General features: G+C 43.8%; 1 protein-coding gene across 1 annotated transcript in view; it reads right to left on the bottom strand.

Annotated features, from left to right (window-relative positions):
- Positions 1-23731, bottom strand: part of Clic5 (chloride intracellular channel 5) — a 147770-nt gene extending 124039 nt beyond the window's left edge. Inside the window, exon 1 of the mRNA XM_027387439.2 lies at positions 23210-23731. Within this exon, the coding sequence (XP_027243240.1) occupies positions 23210-23731 (522 nt within the window). The remainder of the gene's footprint in view (positions 1-23209) is intronic.
- Positions 23732-25450: the final 1719 nt, after the last annotated feature.

Raw genomic sequence — 25450 nt, 5'->3', positions numbered from 1 at the left:
TCCTCCAGGCCCCTGCTCATATCATGTTTCATTTCCCTGGTCCGAATTTTCACCCCAAGGCCTTGTCAGAGCTGTGAACCTCTTCCTGGTCATGAGGAGGGTCTAGGCTGTGGGAACCAACCAGAACAGGTTCACCAATGGGAAATGGGTGATTAGATCAGATTCACTTGTCTCCTGGGAGGAGGAGAGGGCATTGGCTCAGAACCTGAGGTGTTGGGTCATTGTGACGTACCATGATGGCTTGGCATCAGAAGGCATGGTCCAGCCCCTAGGTATGGAAGGGGAAATGGGTTCTGTCTGATAGTCAGTTCATGCTAAAGGTCATTCCAGGTCTAATTTGAGAATTCAAATTTGAGAATATGAAAACCAGAATGGTCAGGGATTGAAACAAAGGCACTGGCTGTTTGAGATTTTGCTAAAGGCATTTCATCTGTACAGCCCCACTCCCTACCGGAGAGAGAACAGCAAAGATGCCATTTCACCAAGGCTGCTTTGCTTTGCAAACAACCTTGAGGAGAGCTCAGGTCCATGGCAAAGGCTTCAGGGAGGAACGCTAGGCCATCTCATTCACAGCCACCCTTTCTCCACCCTTAGAAGGTGAAGAGCTTTTAACCCTCAAGTGTTTTTAGCCTATGTCCAAACATAACATCTTGAAGGGCCTTGACAAGAAGAAGGGTGGGTGGCAAAGAGACAAGAATCACAGAATGTCAAATGACTCTCTGAAACTCTTCCCATACGTCTACAAGAACTTTACCCCTCCTCCCACCATCCTCTCTCTTCCTTATTTATTTCTGACAGACAGGGAAGTGAGTATCATAAGAGAAGATGAAAGTCGCCAGTCACTGACTTGTCCTGCAGAGAAGTTTAAATGCCTTCATAGTAAGCAGAATGAATCATAGGTCAACCTGTGGGCTTTAGAGACCAACATGGCCAGGGATGAGCTCCAGTTTTCACATGGCCTTTGAATCCAAGCAAGAGCTGTAGGAATCTCTCTGCAGGATCCTGCAAAATTTATCTTAACAAGTGATCAAACATTAAGCCACTAAAACCATCCCTGGTTAAAAAAAAAATACAGACTTGAATTTTTACTTTCCTTCAGTTTCAGTAGGCTATGTCAACAGCTACCAGCAGAAACCTTAGGATGTGGTGATTGCAGTACGGGGTGTGAGAGCCTTAATGCTTCCCAATGAGAAATGCTGAGTCAAGGAAGGCTCCAGGTTATTATGTGCCACTCTAACAAGTGGAAGCAGGCAATGTTTTCACATTTCTTTGTGTATAGAATTGTGTGTGTGTGTGTGTGTGTGTGTGTGTGTGTGTGTGTGTGTGTGCGTACATATCTATCCATCTTTCTGTGTCTGTGTGTCTACATCTGTGTCTGTGTGTAGTATCTCAAGAGATCTGTGCTTAGTAGACTATATTTTCATATAGAATCACAGACCCTAACATGTAAGAGAATGCATCATGCCTACTGTCCTTTTGTATTCTCAGTGACAAGCGTTTAGGACCACTTGGGTGCCTTTGGGCTGCTTACTAAATACCAAAAGATCTCTCTCTGCACTCTCCGTGTTCCTCTGAGGCCTTGGAGCTATGCCCTTCTGCAAATCCATCAAAGTCACTTATCTCAGAGGACAGTCACCATCTCTGCAGTTGAGGGTAGGGCATTCTCTGCATAGTGGCATACCAGGCCTCTGTTATAGCCATGCCTTGAGCTTTGGTTCTAGTTATTTGGATCAATTGGATTCTTCAATATAAATAAAATGGAAAGGCTTTTGGAAAGATCCTCTAATGGGAAATCAAGACCATATACCATTTGTCCAAACACAAAATAAACTTGGCCTCCTGAAATGCTTGACCACATCATTTCACAACTGCCACTAATGAGAGACCAGGCCCACTAATTGCCCAAATGAAATTATCCCATGTAAGAGTTGAGTTACTAATGGGTGCCAAGCCAATGTGCTGCTCTATAAAAGTTAGCTGTTAAAGTACTGATAGATGCCCTCACCACCCAAACAAACATATTATTTCAATACCAAATAAAAATTGTTGCCAGGGAAATGGGTGTTTTCTCCTCTGTTACTTTGTCACAAGAAGACTATTCTTTGGCCTTGCAGCCTATTGACAAAAATGCAACAGACCCCTTTACATATTGGAGATTTTTCTCGTTTGATTTGGTTTTTGTTCTTTGAGACATAGTCTTAATATATAGCTGTGTTATTCTGGATCTTACTGGCCTCGAGTTAACAGAGATTCACCTACCTTTGCCTACCAGAGTGCTGGGATTAAAGGAATAGGCCACTAAATCCTGCAATTTTACAGTCAGGAAATGGCCTTCCTGGATGGGAGATGGCTCAGCTAGCAAGGTGCTTGCCATGGAGTGTTGAGGCTCTGAGTTCAGATTCTTAGAACTCACATAAAAAGCCTGGAACAGAAGTAGCATCCCTGATCTAGAGCTAGCAAGGTGGGGATGGGAGAGCCCTGAGCTCACCCAGCCTGCCAGGATGGCTGGACTCTGGGTTTAGTGAGACTCTAAGTCAGAAAAAATACGATGAAGATAAACAGAGGATCTCTGTCCTCAAACTCTGGCCTCCGGGTGAGGCCCGTGCACATTTGCACATCCACATTTGCACACACAGGCACACACCCCCACACACAAGGGAGGCATCGGTCTTGGACATTCCTTGGACATTCTTCACCTTGTGATCAGGTATGAAGTGTATATTCCAAAGTACTCTAAAGATAAAGGAAGATGAGAGACAAGATGTAAGCGGTGACTCACAGCTCTCTGAATAGTCCACTCTCTCCTCCCTCTGTGACCCTGTCTCTGCCTCAGTGTGTGTGTGTGTGTGTGTGTGTGTGTGTGTGTGTGTGTGTGTGTGTGTGTGTGTGTGTGTCCCCATATCCCCTAAGGACAATTTGAGGTGACTGAAGAATTTCTGAAGTAATCACTAAAAAGGTGTTTTCATGTAGCCACCCACAGGTCCTATCTCTGAATGTCTGGGACACTCAACTGAACCATGCATTTTCCAATCCTCAGCCTTCCTCTAGTGTTTGCTGTTACACTCCCTAGCACTCAGAAGCCCTTCAGGTGGGAATCCATATGCACTTGGATGCCCCAGACCTGAGGCTGTAGTCAGCCAACACTTGAATCTCAGAAGATGTGTGTTGTGTTGTGTTGTGTTGTGTTGTGTTGACCAAATCCTTGCTAGTTCTGTCTCAGAACAAAACAATCACAAAAATTCAACTTTTTTTGTATTCAAACCATAGACCATTATTTTGTGGGTTTGGGGGGAGAAGAGGAGTGACGAGAATGTAGTGTTAGAATCCAGTCCTTCTCCCGTACACATAAGAACAGAGACCCCATTATGAGATATTATGAGATAACAGACACTTCCTGGGGTCAGGATCTCTTACCTGGGGAAGTGAGTTACATCTGGGCAGGTATTGGTGGACAAACATATTCCACTCTGAACCCCTGTCTCCTGTCTGGGAACCAGAGAGCCTGGCAGCAGTCTTGAACTGTGGAAACCTCCCCATCCTCAGAAATGCATAAGGAGAGATCCCTGACTTTGCCCTGATTTCCTCTCTTCAGAGGCCCCTGGGCTACATGAGAGCCTGTCTTGAAAAGGCCTGGTCCTCCCTCGAGGTTCCAGATAAAGTTTCAACAAAGATACTGATTCATAAAACCAAAAAAAAAAAAAGGATGAGGAGGAGGAGGAGGAGGAAGAAGAGGAGGAGGAGGAGGAGGAGGAGGAGGAGGAGGAGGAGGAGGAGGAACAGGGACACTGAGGTGGATTACCAAGGAGCAAGGAGCTCCTGTGCTAATACTGTGGAGAGAGCCTGTCGGTAGCTCGGGCTTGAATTTACTTAGGATGACTGAACTTCTGCCTGTACTTTCCAAATGCTGGGGTTACAGGGGTGCATCTCTATTTTAATGTTGATCTTCTGTGCCACATGGCAATTCAGAATGTTCCTATTTTGAGATTTTAATGAGATCTAGTGCTTTTTCAAATTCTATTTTATATGACATACTGCTTTGGTAATGATAGACCTCAATAAAAATCTTTTTAAAATGTAAAGGAAAGAGTGGGAAAGAGGAGGTAGAGAGATGGCTCAGCGGTTAAGAGCATGGGCCGCTCTTCCAGAGGACCTGAGTTCAATTCCCAGCAACCACATGGCAGCTCACAACCATCTATAATGGGTTCTGATGGTCTCTTCTGGCCTGCAGGCATACATGCAGACAGAGCACTCATACATTAAATACATAAATAAATTTTAAAAAGCAAAGAGGGGGTAGCTTCCTCATGTCACAGATAAAGGGACATGGATACCAGCAGCTACATTAAGCCTCAGCTGAGCCTGGGCACTTTCCATGGGCTGCCTAAGCCCCACTATAATGAAGAAATCCACCACATGGACAAGGTGGTATTTAGGTCCCTTGACTCTGTCCCCCTTGTGCATGCATTTAGACAATAGTCAGTGTTCTTTGTAGTGATCCTTATATGATGTAGGTAAATCAAGGCAAGTATTCCCAGTGTGTTTCTTGGCATACTACTCTACTGAGATTTCCCTGAAAAAAAAAATTCCTGTGGTCCTGTAACTGGGAGCCATTCCACACCACACCCTCTGTTTGACACTTTTGCTGACTAAAGACACTGGATTGCTCTTAAGTCAAGAGTTCTGTTTACAAACAGTAAAGGTCCCAGCTCTGGGTTAGAATACTTTCTTCATGCCTGGTGGTTGAAAGCCCTCCACATACCTTCTGAGCCTGTGGAAGTGAATGGAGAAAGTGACAGGGGCTCCAAAGTGGGAGCGATGCAGACAGACTTCTGGACTTTTGAAGGCTCTGGGAGTATATTAACTGGTGACACTGGACAGAAAACACATCAGTCCAGCAAATTCCAAAGGTCTCTGGGGTTAGAGGAAGGGGGCTCTGTCCCTGGACTGGGGAGAGGAAAGGGCTTTGCCCTACAAAGGCTGTAGTTTGGAGTTGGCCTTTCCTCACAGATCCTGAACTCAGGGAAAGGGACTCACAGCAAAGGCCAACTCTGGGATATGGCTCAGTGGGTAAAACACTTTCTCCCCAAGGATGCAAGCCTGCCAGTGTGGGTTGGAGCCTCAGAGCCTATCTGAAGGTGGAAGGAGAGAAGCACTAACACCACGAAGTTGTCCTTTGGCCTCTACATGCTACAGGAATAGTAACATTTAAAAAGAAGAAAAGGGAACCCATCTTAGAAACACTACACTCTACGGCAGGGGCTGCCACCTCTCAGCTTTGTGCATCTTTCAGGAGGCCTGGTGTTCACCCCAGCTTCCAAAGGAAGATCTGGCGAGGGTCTTCAAGTTTGGATGTGACAGCATCAGGACCTTCCTCTAGGGCTCACCCTAAAGAGAAGATGGCTGGCTTAGAGATTTCCTGTTTCTTTCCTCCATAAACCTGATATGAGAAGTATGGAAAGAACATGCACAGAACAAGACTAGTAATTAAAATGAAGACAAACGATGGATCAGGGAGGAGATTTGGAAAATACAGAAAAGAAAATGCTCTCAGACTACAGCAGGGATAGGGAACAGAGGTGACATAGGGGACTGGGAAGATGGCTCAGTGGTAAGAGCATTGGTTGCATAAACATGAAGACCTGTGTCCAAATCCATAGCATCCACATGACAAATCCATAGCCATGGATGGCAGTGCAGGTCTCCAATGTTGGTGCTGTAGGAGTGCAGGCAGGAGGGTAGCTGGGACTTATTAGCTGCAGATCAAGCCCTAGCTCAGTGAGAGACCCTGTCTGGAAGGATTAAGGCAAGAGCAGGGCACCTGGATGCCTTTGCATGAATACAGGCCTTGCACCCATACACACATGCGTGTACATATCCCATACACACAAACAACAAATATATATATATATATATATATATATATATATATATATATATATATATATGAGAAATAACCACAGATGGCCAAATACAGAAGGGGCAGTACAAATAATAGAAAGAAAAGAAAGAGAGACAGTGGAAGGCAGGGCGTGAGACACAGCACATTGGTGTCAAACCTAGCCTAGCTGAGTTCTTCTACTAGAACTGGCTGACATTCTTCAGGGAAGAAAGATCTCCAGGAAAACACCTGCCCACACTGAAAAGGAAACAAGATGAGAAGGAAACAGCCACTAGAAGTTACTTCGGTGTGGAGAGGAGCAGTTTCGCGAAGAGACGGGCTCACTGGGTGCTCCTTGCTAGGGGACCCATGCTTCCTGGTGGGACTGTGATGTGGCACAGCCTCACTCTGCTCCTCCATAAAAACAAGGGCTTCCCCTAAGATGACCCCCAACGACTGTTGCAATTTAAAAAGTGATGTCCCCTCCCAGCCTGGAAATCCACTTTAATGGAAAGCAGAGTAAAATAAAAGGGTTTTGGGAACTCATCATGTCCCATCAAGTATTGCAAATGTCAGGCCACACTTTGTCACACTCTGCTTGCTTCCTTGGCAAACTGTCTTCTCTTGCTTCTCTGGGAACTGGGGTTTTATACCGTGTCTATTTTTAGAAGTGTTGTGCAGTGAGTGGCTGCTGGGGCCAACTACTTCAGCAGGCTGAGGAGAACTTTACCCTGGGAGAGGCATTCCATTCCATGACCTTGTCCTGAAGAACTCTCTAATTGAGGGTGGGTGGTTCACAACCTCTGAGAACTAAACACCACTTCATGAGATAGATCAGGGTACCACGCTGTGCGCTCACCTATCAGCAAGAAACTTGGAGAGTGATTGGGCCTGAGAATGGGCAGGTCCCACTCAGCCTTTTTTTTCTGAGATAAATAAAGAACACCATGTTGCATGGACTATCTGTCTGGAAGTATGTCAATCATGATGCACCTCCACATACTGATTTTTCATGAAACCTCCCAAGAGTCCCTGCCCATGAGCTATAACCACATGGTCAGCGAAAGTGGAGACCTAAGGGCACTCAGGAAAGCCTTCTGCAATGCGAAATGAGATGATTCTAGCAGTGTTTGCATTTCCTTTCCCTACCCAAGGTAATAAGAGCAATTCTGTTAAGCCAAAATAATCCTTCCCCTGGCACACCTGTAGCTTAACAACTTCTTGGTATAAGCTCTTGATGGCTGCCTTCCACACTATAGACTGAACACACTTGAAAAGTCTTCATTGCTGTTAAATATGTCTATAATCTAGGTCAGTCCTGGGTATTGCTTTATTTGTCCAATGTCTCTATTTCAGTCCCCTAATTGTTCTCCCTAAATGGGTGGTGCTCGGGGCTGGAGAGACTCAGGGCTCAGCTTTTAAGAGTGGAGTTAGACTGTTCATAGATGCCTGTAACTCCAACTCCAGGGACTCTATTGTCCCCACCAGGTCTCTTTGGGTAATTGCACTCACATGCACACACTCCCACAAACAAAGGCATGCATTTATATAATTTAAAATAAAAGTGCAAATGTTGGTGAGCCTGGAGAGATGACTTGAGTTTCAGAGCACTGACTGCTCTTTCAGAGGACACAGGTTCAGTCCCTAGTACCCACACGGCTCACAGCTAGCTGTAATTCCAGTTCCAGGGATCTGACACTCTCTTCTGGCCTCCAGGGGCACCCCCATACACAAGGTGTACAGATATACTCACAGGCCAAACATCCAAACATACGAAAAAATTTATTTAAGAATTTAAAAAACTCAACACTAAAAGAAAGAAAAGAAAAAAAAAAGAAATCAGAGAACTCACTTTTTGTTTTCCACAGCAAGAAGGTGGCTGCCACAAGCCATCCCATAGAGCCATTGTGTAAACTCCTTATTCCCTCCTGTGTGACTATACTTTTGAAATTATGAATTCTCTTCTGGAGGGAGCCTTACCAGACAGAAGAAACTAAGGAAATTTGTAAGCCTCAAGGCCAAGAAGCACAGGAAGCTACAACACAAGACTCACTAACCCCCCTGCCAAAGTCATATAACAAGTTGGGCACAGAGCTCCAGGCATGCAACTTGTCTGAATCATCCATCCCTCACGCTGGGGTGGGCTTTACAGCGAAGCAGCTGCCTTTGAGTCAACAGGTTCCTGTAACTAACTCCAGTAAATGAACTGGTTCACCAAGGTAGACAAACTCACGTGGAATCATTTGTCATTATGTCATTTGCTGCCTATATGGAATGATTAGATATTTGTCTCTGTCTCCTCATGGAAAAAAATCACAAAACATTCCACAGTATTCCATCTTCTGAAGCAGTCCTGCTTACATCCCCATTAAAATTCCCTGGCCATATGTCTGTCTGTCTACAGAGCAAATCAGTCCAGATAGTCCCCGGGCACATGAAGTGTTGAGAGCACTCCCCTCCCTGTTCTCCAAACATCAGATCTTCCCTGGCTAATGCTGTCTGAATCCACATGATCTTCCACATCCAACTGGGCAACACTCCTCTGGACTTCTTCCTCCTTAACAGTCTTCATCCTCACCCTCACTGGCAGGACCATAACTCCTTACAGGGGTTGCAGCCCTCTGTGTGCCCTGCCTGTGGTGTTTGAGGCACTCGCCCACCTGCTTCCACCCCCTTCTTCATCTGGGATACTGTGTGTGCCGATGTAATCAAATCCACATCCTGTTCCGCTTTTGGTGATTCCCTTGGCCCACTAGGTAAAATTTATCCTTTTTCATTTGGCGCTCAGAAGTCTGCTCCCATTGTCAAAGCTGATCTTCAGGGCCATCCACTCTCCGTTCTTTCCAACACATTTGGAACTATTTGCTGATCCCAAACATCCTCCAATTGTTGCAGCTTTCTGTTTTACCTTCCCCTCTGACTCTCCAGCTGGGTTTCTCTACGGCATTCATTTCCCGGGCTTCTACTTCTTCCTGAGAAATCAGTCACCCCCTTCCCACACACCATCACTTTGTACTGTTTGGTGCAGGGGAACAAGGATGTCCCTTGCCTTGCCTATATTGATAATGCTGGCAAATGTCTTGTGTACTGTGTGTGTGTGTGTGTGTGTGTGTGTGTGAGAGAGAGAGAGAGAGAGAGAGAGAGTATATGTGAGTGTGAGTGTGTGTCTGAGTGTGTGTATTGTGTGTGTGAGAGAGTGTGTGTGTGTGTGTGTGTGTCTGTGTGTGTCTGTGTGTGTCTGTGTGTGTCTGTGTGTGTGTTTATGTGGGCAAGGTATGCATACACACAAATGGTCACACATGTGGAGACCAGCAGTAAGCTTTGGGCATTTGTCCTCAGGAGCCATCCACCCCGGCTTTTAAGTTAGAATCTCTCACTGAGTCTAGGGCTATCTAATGGGCTAGGCTGGCTTGCCAGTTGGCCCTAGAACATCCCCACCTCCCCTACATTGGGATTACAAGATGACGCTGTCCCATCCAGATTTTTACACGGATGCTGGAGATGAAACCTGGTTCCTCCTGCTTATGTGGTAAGTTAAGCGCTTTATCCTCGGTTCTAGTTGCATTTTTGTTGCTGTGATCAAACATCATAACCAAAAGCAACTTAGGGAAGAAAGGTATTTGGCTAACTATTGACTTGAACTCAAGACAGGAACCCTATCAAGCCACCAGCAACATCACATCCACCAGTCAAAGAGAAGGATGTGCACACATGCTGCCTACTTACTTACTTGTTTGGTTCCCGTTTCTTACTTAGTTCAGGATCTCTTGCTTAGGGAATGGTGTTGCCCCCAGTGGGCTATCCTGTTACATCAAGTATTAATCAAGATGATCTCCCACAGATATGCCACTGACCAAACTGAACTATGTAATTCTTCACTTAAAGTTCTCTTCTCAGGCGATTATAGGTTGTGTCAAGGTAACATTTAGACTAAATAGTACACCAAGTTACTAGCCCCTCTAAATAGCCACATAACAGACACTGAATTTTAATAACTTGGAGATATAAACTTGAAATTAAAATAATATTCCCCCTACTTTTGCAGCTCAACATGTTTGCTTTTGATTTGTAACTACTGCTCTCATGCAAATCTGCCCCATTGTATCCCCTCCCATCATATATTCTAGAAACCTCTCCTACCAAAACTCTAGAATCAATTTCTAAGTCATTCTCAATGTTAATCCTTCCTCTGGAGCCAGCTGGTCAGAGTCTAACAGAAAGAGCCCCACCTTACATTTTCTTTCTGCCTTTCACACTGCTGGCATGTGAGGGGCAGAGTACATACAGTACAATAAAGATTTATTGACCTGATGATTTGAGACATATAGAGAAACCTTACAAAGAATAGGAGCTCAAGCAGAAGCTCACTCTTGCAACTATAAAATGTTTATTGCAGAGTAAGAATTCATTGTACTCCCAAGGAAACTGTTGAGCCATCACCTTCATATTTTCTGAGTATATGTAACAATCCTCGTCAGAGCCTAGACAACCTTCTAGGCTCTGCTTTAACTGGTAATATTTTTTTTTGCTATTATTCATTATCTTTTTTTAAATTCTGGGCAATGAAACTCATGCTTCACACATGTGCGGTACACTATATTACTGAGCTACAGTTCCAGGCAGTTTTTCACTCTTGGAGTTGCCTAAGCTGGATTGAACTTAACCTGTAACCTAGGTTGACCTTAGCCTCCATCTCTCTAGTGGTTGAAATTACAGGTCTGTGCCTCCATGTCCCGCAACCTCTCAATGACTCTTTATTGACACTGACTACCCCATAAGTTCTTGGGACTGAGAAAAAGTGTGGTAAACTGTGTCCACACTTGTCCCTGGTGGCTGGAGGGGTAACACTTTACCCTTCAGTTTCTCCAGCATTGACAGAGCCCCAAGTCTCACAGAGAGTCTCACTGGTTCTCAGTTGGCCGGTGGATACTGACAGCTTTACTGTGATTTGCAAGGACCCATTATTGCTGCAGAGCTTTGCTTAAGTAGATATCATTTAAAACCAGCCTGTTTACACAAATGGACACCGTAGGCATTGCTTGCAGAATTGAATGGTTTTCACCAGGACATCCCATCTCATCAAGCCCAGTCACTCTGCCTCCTGATTTCAGACAAGAATAAAATCCCTGAAAAAGGCCTGCGGCCACATAATTGGCAGGTCTTCATGGTAGAGATGAAGTCTAGCCTGGTGACGCTATGATAGCATTATCCTGTGATATGCTCTACACTGTCAGACAGGTCCCTTGTCTGTGCTTCCCAATGTGGTCGAACTTGAAATACGAATTGAAGAACTGACTATCTTATTTTGTTGTAATTAATTTACCCAGGAACAGCACTTGTGGCTGTCATCTGGAATAGTGTAGCTCTAGAAGCATGGGGCCAATTTCTAGAGAGCCGCTACTGTAAATATTAAAATTACACTGCCTGCATTCTTTCCTTTCTTGTTACCACAGCATAGAAGCAAAGGCATTTCTGCAGCCACAGGTCAGTGAAGCACATGCAGTCCCTCCAGCTATTTGCTCCCACCTTCCATACTTACCTCAGGTGTGAGCATTGAAACCGTGGAACGTTAGGTGTTTGCTAAACAATGCGCTCTCTTATTTATTTCAGCAGTTGCCATGTGATTGTTGCTCGGAAAGCCCTCCCAGTGCAACCCATGGCTTTTAACAACCCGGTATTTATTGTTGATCCACGGGCTCCTTCAAGGAGGAAAAAGGACCAAACTACAAAGCACAAAGGAGGGGCATGGCTTTCAGCCGAGATAGCTGACATTTGTCACTACAAAAATGAATATGTCATTTAGTTTCAGGTAAAAAAAAAAATACATGCTTTATTCACAGGGCAGTCTTGTGTTTCTTTATGTTTGAATGTGTGATATATGTGTATTTGCACTTTTGACATGCTTCTGTGTGTGAGTGGGGAGGGGTATGTGCCTGTCATGTATGCACATGGCAGGCAGCAGTCAGTCCTCACCTCCCGCCTTCCTTGTTGATCCTTGCTGTGTACTCTAGGCTCACTGGCTGACAGCTTCTGGATTTCTCCCATCTCGCTGTAGAAGCACTGTGATTATGGACATGCACCACCATGTCGGACTCTATATAAGTTCTAGATGATCCAAACTCCAGTCTTCATGATTTGTGCGGCCAGTACTTTACTAACAAGACACCCCCATAACCCCTGTCTCTTGTTTTTGAAGAAATGTCTTCCACTGAGGAGCAGAGCTGCCAATCAAAGGGGTTTCCCCATGCATGCTTTAGAATTCATACACAAGGAGATTCTGAACACTGAAGCTGGGGATGGAGATATACCTTGCCAATAGGATTTCACCTTGGCAGAAATAAAAGCCACTTTCCTGTGGTTTCCCAAAGGAAATCGTAGCATCACCAGAGGCTCTAGTGGTAAGAGATTAACAGATGAGACATCATATTTATGACTTTATCAGTGAATAATCAGCTAGGACATGCTGAGAACTCAGGGTACAAGATAAAGACTTGCCAAAAGACAGCACACCTTTAAAGAATAAGGGTCAGAACGGAACCTTTCATCAGCAGAAAATATTTGCTGAAGTTGTCGTTCACAAAATGATGCCACAACCATTGGGTTTTCAACCCGTGGGACTTTGTGATTGTCCTGGAAACTTCAAACTTAAAGAAAGGAGAAACAGCTAAAAAGAAATGGAGACCTTAAACTCACTCAAGACAAGCTCGCTTCTAGTCAGGCAGGCTAGGAGAAAAGAAGTCAGATTTCAACATTACTGCTGAAAAATATATAAAAGGGTGATTTTCAGATAGCAAGAATGGGTAATACAGGAGCTATGTACAGTCTACCAGTCTCAGTGTTGGGTGAACAATGGACTTCAGAATTTGAACAGCTGGAATTATTGATATACAATAGACGGACTGACAGACAGACAGAAAAATAATACATATCTATAGACACACACACACACACACATATATATATATATATATATATATATATTATATATATATATAAGAGAGAGAGAGAGAGAGAGAGAGAGAGAGAGAAAGAGAGAGAGAGAGGGAGAGATTAGATAGACAGATATATGAATGATAGATGATATATAGATAAATAGATTGATTAAATATAGATGATAGATGATATACAGATAAATGGCATATGATAGGCAATGCATAGATTGATAGATTGATTAAATGTGATGATACACAGATATATGATATATAGACACACAAGTAATACATGGGTAGATAGATAGATAGATAGATAGATAGATAGATGATAATTAAAAGGCATACTGTAGACAGACCCTCTTAAATATTTGGCTATGTCCAGACTTGCAGCACATACTTGCAGAAACTATCAAATATAGGGAACACACTGAAATCAGCTGGAGAAACAACTCCAGGCTCCCACACTATACGGTAGAGATTCTGTTTCCAAGTGGCAGAATAGGAGAAGACCTAGTACACACATATTGGATAGAGTTCTCACAGGACACTGCTCCACAAATGCAGCCAAAATAACTATGTAAAACTATTTCAAGCTAGGCGTTGGTGGCCTTTAATCCCAGCACTCGAGAGGCAGAGGCAGGCGGATCTCTGTGAGTTCGAGGCCAGCCTGGTCTCCAGAGCGAGTGCCAGGGTAGGCTCCAAAGCTACACAGAGAAACCCTGTCTCGAAAAAAAAAAAAAAACTATTTCAATTATTTAATTTGCCATGGAGAATGAGGCCTGGTCCTCTTTAAAGGGATACAACAAAGCACAGTACCCAACATTGTATCTGGAAGCCAAACTACAATCAGTATGCCCACAATTAGCAAGATGCGGCTCATGATGGGTGTGGGGAGGGCAAGCAATCAATATATACTCATAGGTAAACAAAGTGATCAAAGCAGTGTAAAGGAACATTAAAACTACTCTATAAATATCCATATACACCTTCAAAGGTAGAAGGGAGCATGAACCTGATGAAGAGACACTTAACAAGAAATTCAACAACTCTCACAAACAACAAATAATTTGAAAGCCGAGAATGACCAAACTCACAGGTGAAGAAAGCAATGACTCTGAGTCTGTTACATGCACCCATTTGTAAAAGGAAAGAAAAGGTTCCCAGATAAATAAATATCCAGTGAAGATCATTCTACTGGTGAATTCTACCAAGCTCTTAAGGAAAGAATAGCAGCATTTATATTCAAATCTATCTCACGAAATAGAGGAGGCACATTCCCACTCATTTCTATAAGAAAACCAGGCAAAGAAATGTAAATAAATCCACAGACCAATATCCTTCATGAGCAGGTTTGCAGAAGACTTCAACAAAATGATAATAAATCAAGTCTAGAAATCCTGAAAATAATGCTACACATTGCAAAAAGGTTATCTCAAGGCTGGTGTAACATTTGAAAATAAATTGATGTATCTGACAATAAAAGGAAGAGGGGCTGGAGGAGTGACTCGGGAACTAAGAGCTGGTATCACTTTTGCAGAGAACCTGAGTTCAGTTTCCAGCAGCCACAGTGGGAGGCTCACAACCACCTGTAACTCCAGCTCCAGGGCCTCTGACGCCCTCTTCTGGCTTCCAATGGTACTGCACTTATATGCATAATCCCGCCCCCTACCATACACATTTATGCACATAATTAGAAATAGAAATAAAATCTTAAAGAAATAAAGAACAATTGAGAGAATAAGGAAATGAGAAATTCAGGAAGAAAGGAAGAAAAACAAAACCAGTTTTTGTACCAGATATGAAGTGAGCTTAAAGCTATAAAATCTCTCAACAAAAGATAGAAAATCTTAGTGACCTAGAGTTAGACAAACTTTTCTGAAGAAAAATGGATAAATCATGTTGGCATATGCCTGCTGCACTTTGGCTACGGTTTCAATGTGTTACCCATAAGTTTCAAGCCCATTATGACTGCACCGAGTAGGGGTGGCTTTAAGAGATGTTTAGATGATGAAGGCAGTACCCCCAGGAAGGAGTGACACAACTCTCAGAGAACTGACTTTCTTGCCCATGTCACACGTCTTCTGTACACAGCAGCTCTCCCTCCCCAGTGTAATGTTGTAACAAAGTCAGATGGTACCCCTTGCTGTTGAACTTCTCATCCACCAGAGTTGCAGGCCAAATAAACCTCCTTTGTTTATACACTATCCAGCGGTTATTACATTACAGCAATGCCAGGCAAACCAAGACAGCAGATTTCATCAGAATGATAAAGGTCTGTCTTCAGATGGTTGTAGTAATGAAAATGACTCGACAGCTGCAGGCTCATAAACTATTTGATATCTATTTAGCCATTGAAAATGTCTTCTGATATCTAAATGACTTTTAAAACTCCACCAGTAAGAAGACAAAAGACTAAAATGACACAATGAGCAGAATATTTGAGTAGCTGTTTCACCAAAGGAGACGTAAGGAAGAAAATCATCTCAGCTGGTTCCAGATCACTAGTCACTGAAAGAAACAATGCCCAGTGCTGAAGGAGATGAAGTCGGTCAGATGTTGACAGCCATGTTGAAACAAATTGAGAGTTTTTGAAAGTAGGAGTAATTTAGCTCAAAAATCACACCTGTAGTATTACCCAGGAGAAAAAAATTCAACACAAAAGCCTATATATTGTAGCAGCCCCATCCTTAATAACCAAAGGCTGTGGAATTGCCCCAGTGCTTACTGTTGAGTGAATAAACAACAGTATTCCATATCATGCGATGGAACAGTGCTTGGTGGTAGAAAGGACTTAGCTTCAGGTGAGTATGCCAATGCAGATGAACGCAAAAGCATCAAGAGGTCACCCCCAAAGGGCAGTATGGACTCCAGCTTAATTACATGCTTTTTAAAAACGATTCTGGGGATCGAACTCCTGGCTTTTCACATGCTAGGCAGGTGTTCTTCCACTATGCTACACCTCATGCCATCTTTTGAAGAACACAAAACTGTAAAGATAGAATGAAAGATTAGTGGCTCATGAGAGGCAGGAGGTGTCTGAGAGGACTTTCTGGGGTGACAAACATACTCTATTTGAAGACTGTAGTTGTAGTGTCATGGCTATCCATGTCTGTCAAAGCTCATTAAAGTATATACCTAAATGGAATTTTACTGTACGCATATTATATTCAATTAAAACACACACCCTAAATAATAGGGTGCAAGGTATGTCATAATCCATACTAAGAGGAAAATCAAAAGATAATTTCAGATACATAGGCTTGTACTCATGTTTGCCACAGGAGGCCCATTCATGTAGTTTCAGAATGGCTTGCCACAGGAACTGCAAATGGAAACGTGGTTGGGGAGTGATTCTCTGCTGTTTCTTTTGAACTTGAAATCATGTAAATAAGCCGCTTCCTTGAAGGAGAGAGGAGAGCCTGGACGAATCACATTCAACAATTTGTTTTCACAAGTAAGAAGTCTAAGACCCAGAGTACAGTGACATCTTCAACATTGCCTGGTTAGTACCAGAATCCAGCCCTAGCTCCAGAGTTCTATCTAAAAGACAAGGACAGCACAGCAACCTAGCCCAGAGCAAGCTTCAGTAGATGTGAGTTTCAGTTTCTCTTTCTCCTCCCTGCTGGTTAGTTTCTCACTTGCCTTCAGAGAAATGGGCTCTGCTTGAATGCTTGCCTAGTGTCCCGGAGCACATCAAGAAATGAGCCCTCCACATACGTGGAACCTCAGTGTGCATGCGCAGTCTTCCCTTTAAAAGCTCCAACTTTCCTGCTTCACTCTCTCTCTGCTTCCTCTCTCTCTCTATGTTTCTTCTTGGCTCTCTCTCACCTACACGCTCTCTCTGCCTCTCTATGGCCACCGGCCGTGGCGGTCAGCAATTATCCCTGTTCCTCTTCTCTCTTAGTCTCCCTCCTCTGCCGGGCCTATAATAAACTAGTTAACATGTCTCATCTTGCAGCTTTCTCTTTTCCTCTTTTTAAATAAAAACATAACAGGAAAAAAAAGAAGAAATGAGCCCTCCAACAGCAAACCCAATTACACTTCTCATAACCAACACTGGCCAATTCAGCTTGACAAGTATTTCTCAGACCCAACTATGGGCCAGATTCTGCTAACTGTGGGGGTTATACAGGAGCAAGATACGGCTTTCATTATGGAGGCTTCTGTCCAGTGGGGAACTGAGGAGACCCAATCAACCAGATCATGTCAATCTGTAGTGACAAGCATTATGACAAAGATAAGCACTGAGGGGAGGTCTCTCAGAACTGCCCTGAGGGTTGGAGATATCTTTTCAGGAAACAGTCCAGAAAGAAGAAGGGTTGACCAGATGGCAAAAATAAGTGTATGTAATGGGCAGTGGGCTTGTCAATATTTCCTCATAAGAGAGGGCTGGTAAACACCGTTAGACCCTTGTCTGATATCATAGACACTCAGCTCCTCCTGACCCTCCCCTTCCAACTATATGAAACTCTGCCCAGTTGTGCATGGTCTTTGAAAAGTATATAAAACATGAAGCTGATGGGGACTCCATCTACAAAACTATGAAAATGTCTCCATTCAGACTCAGGTGAGACTTTCTAAGGATGTAAATCTTTGGGGTCACCCATGCTCATGTAAGTGACCCTTCAACTAGACTCCTATAAGACCTTAGTTCCCCAAGGACTTAATGGCTTACCAATGTACTTGGGTGGAATGGTTCCTCTGTCTATTGCTATGCCCTATCTAAGACAAGCAGTCACTTGTTTGGATCTCTTCAGGACGAAGTTACCCAACACTTAGAAATATCAAGACTACTAAGATGGAGCATTTATTTCAGAGTCTCCTACCACCTTCATTTTGAGAACTAATATAATCCCCACCTGCTGACTTGAGCAATAGTTTCTTCTACTCTTTTGAAGCGAATTCTCAGGATGACAGAAAGGCTTAGAGCAAACAAAACAGTTGACTACACAGGAAATATAGGGAGTAAGTCTCACAACAACATGCTCTCTACTCCTTCCCACACAACATTAGAGGCAAGAGTGCTGATATAGGAAAGGAAGAATATCTCACGGTGGCAATTACAATTTCTGATGTCACCTGAAAGAATATTTTTCATAGAGCTTTGATATGTTCCTGAACCTTTTGAAACATAAAGATGACAACTCAGCCTCCCAAGCCACAGGTGTCAATATAAAGAAAAGCACCCTTGACTAACAGCCTAGAAGGCCAGCATGCTAAGACAGCTCTGTGAAAGTTTCTAGTTAGCTGGTTTGTTCTTGTCACTGTGCTGAGATTCTGTGACTTCTTTGAATGATTTCCAAAGCAAAGAAGTTCACCTGGGCCCCTAAGAAATGGGTTTGGATGAGATTGAGACTTGACTCAGCATTGAAGTTAAGATGAAATTATAGCATGGAGAGTGATCTATTGGCACTAACCCACTGCTCCATTTCTACAGGCTTCATTGGTTCTGTGGAAGGACAAGTGCTCAGGAGACAAGATCAGGCTTATGTAGTCTTACAAATGTTTCCAAGAACTTACTTGCAACATCCTTAGAAGTGACATTAGAGCTGTGTGCTCTTCCTCATCATGGAACAGAAACACCTTCTAGAAATCAGAGCAGTGCTCTAGCCTGGTTATTACAGACATTTGTTCCGTCCACAAAATGTGGGTCCTCAGGAGTGTTTCAATCACAGACAGGCTCTGTTGACCATGATTGCCAATATTTTAAAGAGACCAGATCCACGTGAGCTGAACAGAAATGTTGGGTTTATGTCAGTCTTTCCACCCACACCAAAATCTAGAGATAATCTCTCTCACCATCCTCCTAGAGTGGATGATCAAAGGTTCCCTCTGTGTATACAGCTGATAAACAGCTAGGGCCCTGCACCTTGGAACCAAAGACCATAAGTGCTGGAGTAGATTGCATTTCTTACATTTCTAATATGAGGAAATTGGGGTTCAAGGGTATTTCATACCACAATACTGACTCAGAATAGTAAGTAGACCGGTGTTTGTTCCACGACAATACATCTTCATAGTAGAATAAAACAATAATATAGTTATTCATTGTTTACAGCCACAAGCATTATGCTTAAAGTAAGTTGTTTTCATAAGGTTCAAATTGAGTACTAGAAATAATTCAGACCCTTGTATATTGACATTTGGGGTATGCCAGACAAGATACTATGCACTTCACATGCATCACCTTATATATTATTCAGCATTCCCCTATGAGAGCATCCAGTGAGCATCCAGTGAGCAAACTGAAATAGAGGGAAACTAAGAATTCAACAAAAATTAATTTGCAAGCTGGGGGCATAGTGAATGGGTAGAATGCTTGCGTAACAAGCACAAAGCCCTGGGTTCAATCCCCAGCACTGCATAAATCCAGGCATGGTAGTACCTTCCTATGATTATGATCCTAGCACTCGGGAGGTAGAGGCAGGGAGATCAGAAGTTCAAGGCCATCCTCAGCTACATAGCAAGTTGGAGGCCAGGCTGAGCTACACCAGACTACCATCTCTCAGGTAGTTAATTTGTGAAACCATGCTTCCCCTGATTAATGCCATCGGTGTTGCATATGACAAATGGTGTATATTTGTGCCATTTTCCTTTGTAATAATTATTATCAGATTACTTGTTTTTTTTTGTCATGAAACAAAATACAAAAAGCTTTTCTTCATGCAACCTCTCCACCACTGTTCCCCTCTGACATACACATACAGACACCATTTGGAAAAGTCCATTCCCTCAGTCACAAGTCCCCTGAGATGAGTTCATGGATGCAATGGAAAGAATACCCCCGTTCCCTCTGTATCTAGCCTCTAAAGTTAACCAAGGTTTTTGCTCATTAAACTCTCTATAAAACCCATCAGCAAACACCTAGGGCTCCCTCTCCCAGTCCGTTCCCATCCCCCACTGCTTCCCTGCAGTCATAGGAGTCTAATCCAACTTCAGCTTCTGATTTTACCTTCCTCATATACAGTCTGTTTTTTTATGAAAACAGCCCCCCAGGGCTCCTTTTGAAATGGTTCAAAGATTGCCTGGATTACTTAGAGTGAAAGCCCTTCTAAAGCTCCGGGGCCGACACAGTCCAGGCACTCATCTCTAGCCTCCCATTGCCTCACCCATCTGCTTCTCCACACCCAGCCATGTTGTTTTCTCCCTCCCCTCCTCAACACTCTGCTCTATGGGAAATTGAACAATGGCCACAACTACGTCCATATTAATTCCTGGAAATTGTGAATGCTACTTAATATGGCAGCATGGACTTGTAGATGAAACCAAACTAAGGCTCTTTAAATGATACTATCTTAGGTTATTATTAGGTCCAGTCTAATTATGCCTGTCTTACCAGGGAGATGTAAGAGAAGCAGGGGGAAGAAAAGGAGGAGGAGAAAAAGGAGGATGTCAAAAGTATAGTCTGTGGCCTCTCCATAACATAACGTTACTAAGACACCATGTGACCTTAAAAAGCTTAAGTCCAATATCTGCCTTAGAGAAGGAGAGTTGAACAATTTAGGAACCCCCTTGTTACTACTGTTAGGCAGCATCTCTCACTGCTGGTACCAGGAGGAGATACCCACATTCCTTTTTACTGCTTTTTCTGTTTGAGTCCAACCCTAACACCTTTGCCAGATTTACCTCAGTGAGGATGGCAATGACCCTCCCTCTCAGTCTGCATGAAGTCCCATGGATATTTCTGTTTTGAGAAGAAATACATCTAGTTTCCACTTCTTGAAAAGTGAGTTTGAACACTGTGATGTTGTTTTGCTATGGACACAGAGATGGGCAGGTTGCTTAATATCACCTCAGCCACAGAGACTCTACTGGCTCCCCCTTGCTCAGCTCAGCATCTCCTCTCGACCACACACACACACACACACACACACACACACACACACACACACACACACACACACACACACACACACACACACACACACACACACACACACACACACACACACACACACACACACACACACACACACACACACACACACACACACACAGCACACACACACACACACACACAGCACACACACACACACACACACACACACACACACACACACACACACACACACACACACAGCACACACACACACACACACACACACACACACACACACACACACACACACACACACAGCACACACACACACACACACACACACACACACACACACACACACACACACACACACACACACACACACACACACACACACACACACACACACACACACACACACACACACACACACACACACACACACACACACACACACACACACACACACACACACACACACACACACACACAGCACACACACACACACACACACACACACAGCACACACACACACACACACACACACACACACACACACACACACACACACACACACACACACACACACACACACACACACACACACACACACACACACACACACACACACACACACACACACACACACACACACACACACACACACACACACACACACACACAGCACACACACACACACACACACACACACACACACACACACACACACACACACACACACACACACACACACACACACACACACACACACACACACACACACACACACACACACACACACACACACACACACAACACACACACACACACACACACACACACACACACACACACACACACACACACACACACACACACACACAGCACACACACACACACACACAGCACTCCACTATTCTGCCTCTTACAACATGTCCACTGCCTCTCCATCCTGCCTCTTACAAGACAGTGTTCATTTCTCAAGAGCCAAGTCACACCTTCCACACCCCTTCTCTTGCAAGCACTCCACATCTTCCCACCCAAGGATGAAGGAAACTCCATGTGATCTTTTTCAAAAGTAGATAGATTGAAGGAGACACGATATAAAAACCAAAGTACAAAGCAATGTATTTTAAAGTATTCAATTGACACAGTTCGCTTCATTAAAGTATATTGGAAACCATGAAGGAGAAAGGTTATCATGGAATGGGGTTTCATAGGTTCAAAGAGTAACTGTTTTTTTTTTTTTTCAAACAAGGCCTTGTGTAGCCTAGTTTAGCTTGGAACTATGACACCAAGGATGGCCTTGGACTTCTGAGCTTCTTGGCTCCACCTTCCTGTGCACTAAGATTAGATTTCCACCAGTGCTGGAAGTTTTATGTGATGCTAGGGATGGTGTAAGCTGCTGTTAACAAGCTCTCTACCAGCTGAGGTACATCCCCAGTGCCAAGAGTAACCATTTCTTTTTCTCAAGTGTGTATTTGTATGCGGTGCATGTTTTGGGTACATGCATACGCACCTGCATGCAAGAATAAGCACATAAACACCTAAGACTGACATCAGTAGCCATTTGCATTGCTTTCCACCGTTTTCATCGAGACAGAGGGTCTCAGATGAACCCACCGCTTGACAGTTCTGCTAATCTTGATAGCCAGGGATCCCCTCTCTGTCTTGTGAGCACTGAAATTACAGCTGGACTGCCATACCCACCTGGCATTTCCATGGGTTCTGAACATCTGAACTCCATTTCTAACACTAGAGCAGCTGGGTTTTACCCACCGAATCATCTTCCCAACCATAGCATTCAATTTTATCAGCAAGAAATGGCAGTGCACACGAATGTGTTTTCACATTGGTGGGGATTTGGAGAGGCGGGGCCTGCCACTTTGATTGGACTGTTTCACTCTGAATCACTTCATATTTTGGCAATATTTGTAATCGTAGCCTTTATGACATTATCAATCTAATACAAAGGTCATCAAATGTTTTTTTTTTGTTTGTTTGTTTCAGTACCATAGGCATTAAATATTAACACATGGTTGGCATCTTGGTGCTTCTGAAATTATTTTACATCATCAGACCTTGAGTTTTATTGGTGTTGACAGAGGAGGCACGATGACAGTCACAGCCTTTACTGCCCAAGTATCTGAAGTTTGTGCTACCTTAGAAACGCAAGGGGGAGACCTGAAGGGGGGTGGCTTTCTCTCACTGGCTTTGGTTTCATTTTAAAATATCATGTTGACAAAGGAAATTTAACCAAGCAGGGAAAAAGCAGTAAATGTATACCACAAATGTAAAAACTTGAACAGTAATTTCTAGTCTCTCATTTAAACCTTAGAAAGTACTTTTCCTGTGGTCTGTAAAAGTCGATGACTAAACACAAACTTTAAATGGACTTTCTAATTCATATCATTTTGAGAGGTTCTGAAGTGATCCCAAATGGTCAACTTAATCATCTCTGCTCTGGGGTATGGATGGTGACTGTCTGGGCCATCAATGCACCGTCTCGTGCTCCACAGAGCAAAACGAAGCACGGACACCTCACCCTGCGTGGGTGTGCCTGCCAGAGGCAGCCCTTACCTTCACAAACAGGAAGATCTCGGGGCTGTTGGAAGCTGCCTTATCTTCTTCCAAACCAGCAGCAGTGGAAGAGCAGGTAGGGGAGTCCCCGCGGGTGGAAAAGCCCTTGCTGTGCTGAACTGTGAAGCTCGGTAAAGGAGGCAAATCTGCCGGGATCATGCTTCTGTTCTCAGGCAGCTCCTGTGGGAGAGGCTCTGGGTCCTGCCTTGGTGAACGTGAGTCTCCTATGGAGACGTCCCTAACCTCCTGGGGTTCAGAAAACACCTCATCAGGCAGGAGGTAACCTTCCACTTCTGTTTCCCGGGAGGCTGAGGTGGCTTCTTCACTTGTCAAGGCATACACTGACAAAGAATCGTATTCCTGGCTGTCTAACCTGGTGTCATACAGACTATTTTCTGTCCCCAAGTCTTCACAGACTCTATCATATAAAGGACCTTCATCTTCCTCCAGCTGCTCTGGACCCTCGTCTTTCCTCCCCTTTTGGATTGTGTCGTAGATGTCGCTGTAGGCTTCGTCATTCATGCTGCTTGGTCCTGGCAGATCCTTTCCCAGAAAGAGCTCAGTAGGACTGGCTAAGGAGAGGGCCAGAGGATGATGCTTCTCCACCACGCGGAGTAATCAATGGGCTTTTGAGAGGCAGCCCTTAGCAACAGCTATCCATGACAGGTCTCTAGCAATCATTTACTGGAGATTTAATAAGCAAACCACAGGTCCATTGGACGGAAGATAAGGTTCACCCACTCGGTTAACTCCTTCACTACTGAGGACACTTGTTCCTCCTCTCCCAACAGCTCCGAGAAGTCCAAGCATCAACCCAGTGCAAGCTGAAATTCTAAACATTTAGCCTCTTGTCACTCAAGGAGGAGCCTTCTCTAGCTCTAACCCATACAAGAACCCCCCACAAGTCAGGGGAGGACTATAATTCAGTGTAAACCTGTCTGCTGACAGTTGAATTCATCACACAATGATTCCTTGCAAATTGGTGCCCTGTGTCTTGATTTCCACACAGGCCAGCAAAGTAACCCATTTCATTTACAGTTCTTATCTGGAAACACCAGTAGGTGATTAAATGGCTGAAGGAAAAGAAGATAAGTGCCCGTGGGCCCATCAATACAGACCACAGAAAGTGAGACTCAAATATCTGTGCCTTTGGTTTTTATCCCAAGCCCTCACATTGGACAAGGTTGTCTACAGTCAACAGATATCCATACTAAGATGCTGTCATACACAGGAGTCTGAACTGAGCACAAAACAAGAGAAGTAGAAGATACTCATCCTGGGAAGACAAAATAAACCCTAACAGACACAGAAAAATTATACTGGGTGTTAGGTGCAGTTAACCTTACCTGGGGCTATGCCCTAAAGAGCTCTATGTGCAAGACCACCAGGTAGATGCCATATATAGACGTTGCCCATTCCTACATGTGCTCTTTGTCCTGGAGTCCAGTGTTTTATTTGATTAATGCCCTCTTCTCTTTAGCATAACAATTTTAGCTCTTTTTGAAGTGAAACCCATGTGGGTTGTAAATGAATTCTGATGCCTAGAAATCATGTGAAAAGTGACAGGCATTGTAGTCCTGGGTGGGGGGAGAGCTTCAAAGCATTTGGTCTTCTATGCTACAGAAGCACCATGTTTTATCTTTGGGCTTCTAAGGCATCCAGAGCAAACCTAGCTTTGAGGACAGGTAAGACCCTATAAGGGGAAGGAAGCCAGAGACAGATCTTAAAGAATAATGATGTTAATCCTTTTGTTTATTGAGACAAGGGCTTGCCATGTGGCCTTCAATGGTTTGGAATATTTGTTTACACTATGAAGAGGTATCTTTGCCAAGGCGCCTTCTGATTGGTTTAATAAAGAGCTGAGTGGTCAATTCCTAGGCAGGAGGTATAGATGGGACTTATGGGCAGAGAGAGAGAGAGAGAGAAAAAATAGGAAGAAATAAGAGGAGTGCAGAAGAGATGTCAGGAGATATGGAGAGGACACAGGAGGTACAAGATGGAAGAGAGGTAATGCCACGTAATAGAATGTAGCTTAATATAAATGGGTTAATTTAAGTTATAAGAGCTAGTTGGGAACAAGCCTAAGCTATAGGCTGAAACTTCATAATTAATAAGAAGTCTCCTTGCCATTATTTGTGAGTTGGCAGACCCAAAATAAAACCCGACTATAACCATGTAGACCAGGCTAGCCTGAAACTCCCAGAGATCCACCTTCCTCCGCCTTCCAAATTCTGGAATTAA

This window comes from Cricetulus griseus (genome assembly GCF_003668045.3).
Source record: "Cricetulus griseus strain 17A/GY chromosome 1 unlocalized genomic scaffold, alternate assembly CriGri-PICRH-1.0 chr1_1, whole genome shotgun sequence".
In the NCBI taxonomy this organism is placed as follows: Eukaryota; Metazoa; Chordata; class Mammalia; order Rodentia; family Cricetidae; genus Cricetulus; species Cricetulus griseus.
This window is presented reverse-complemented; position numbering and strand designations above follow the sequence as displayed.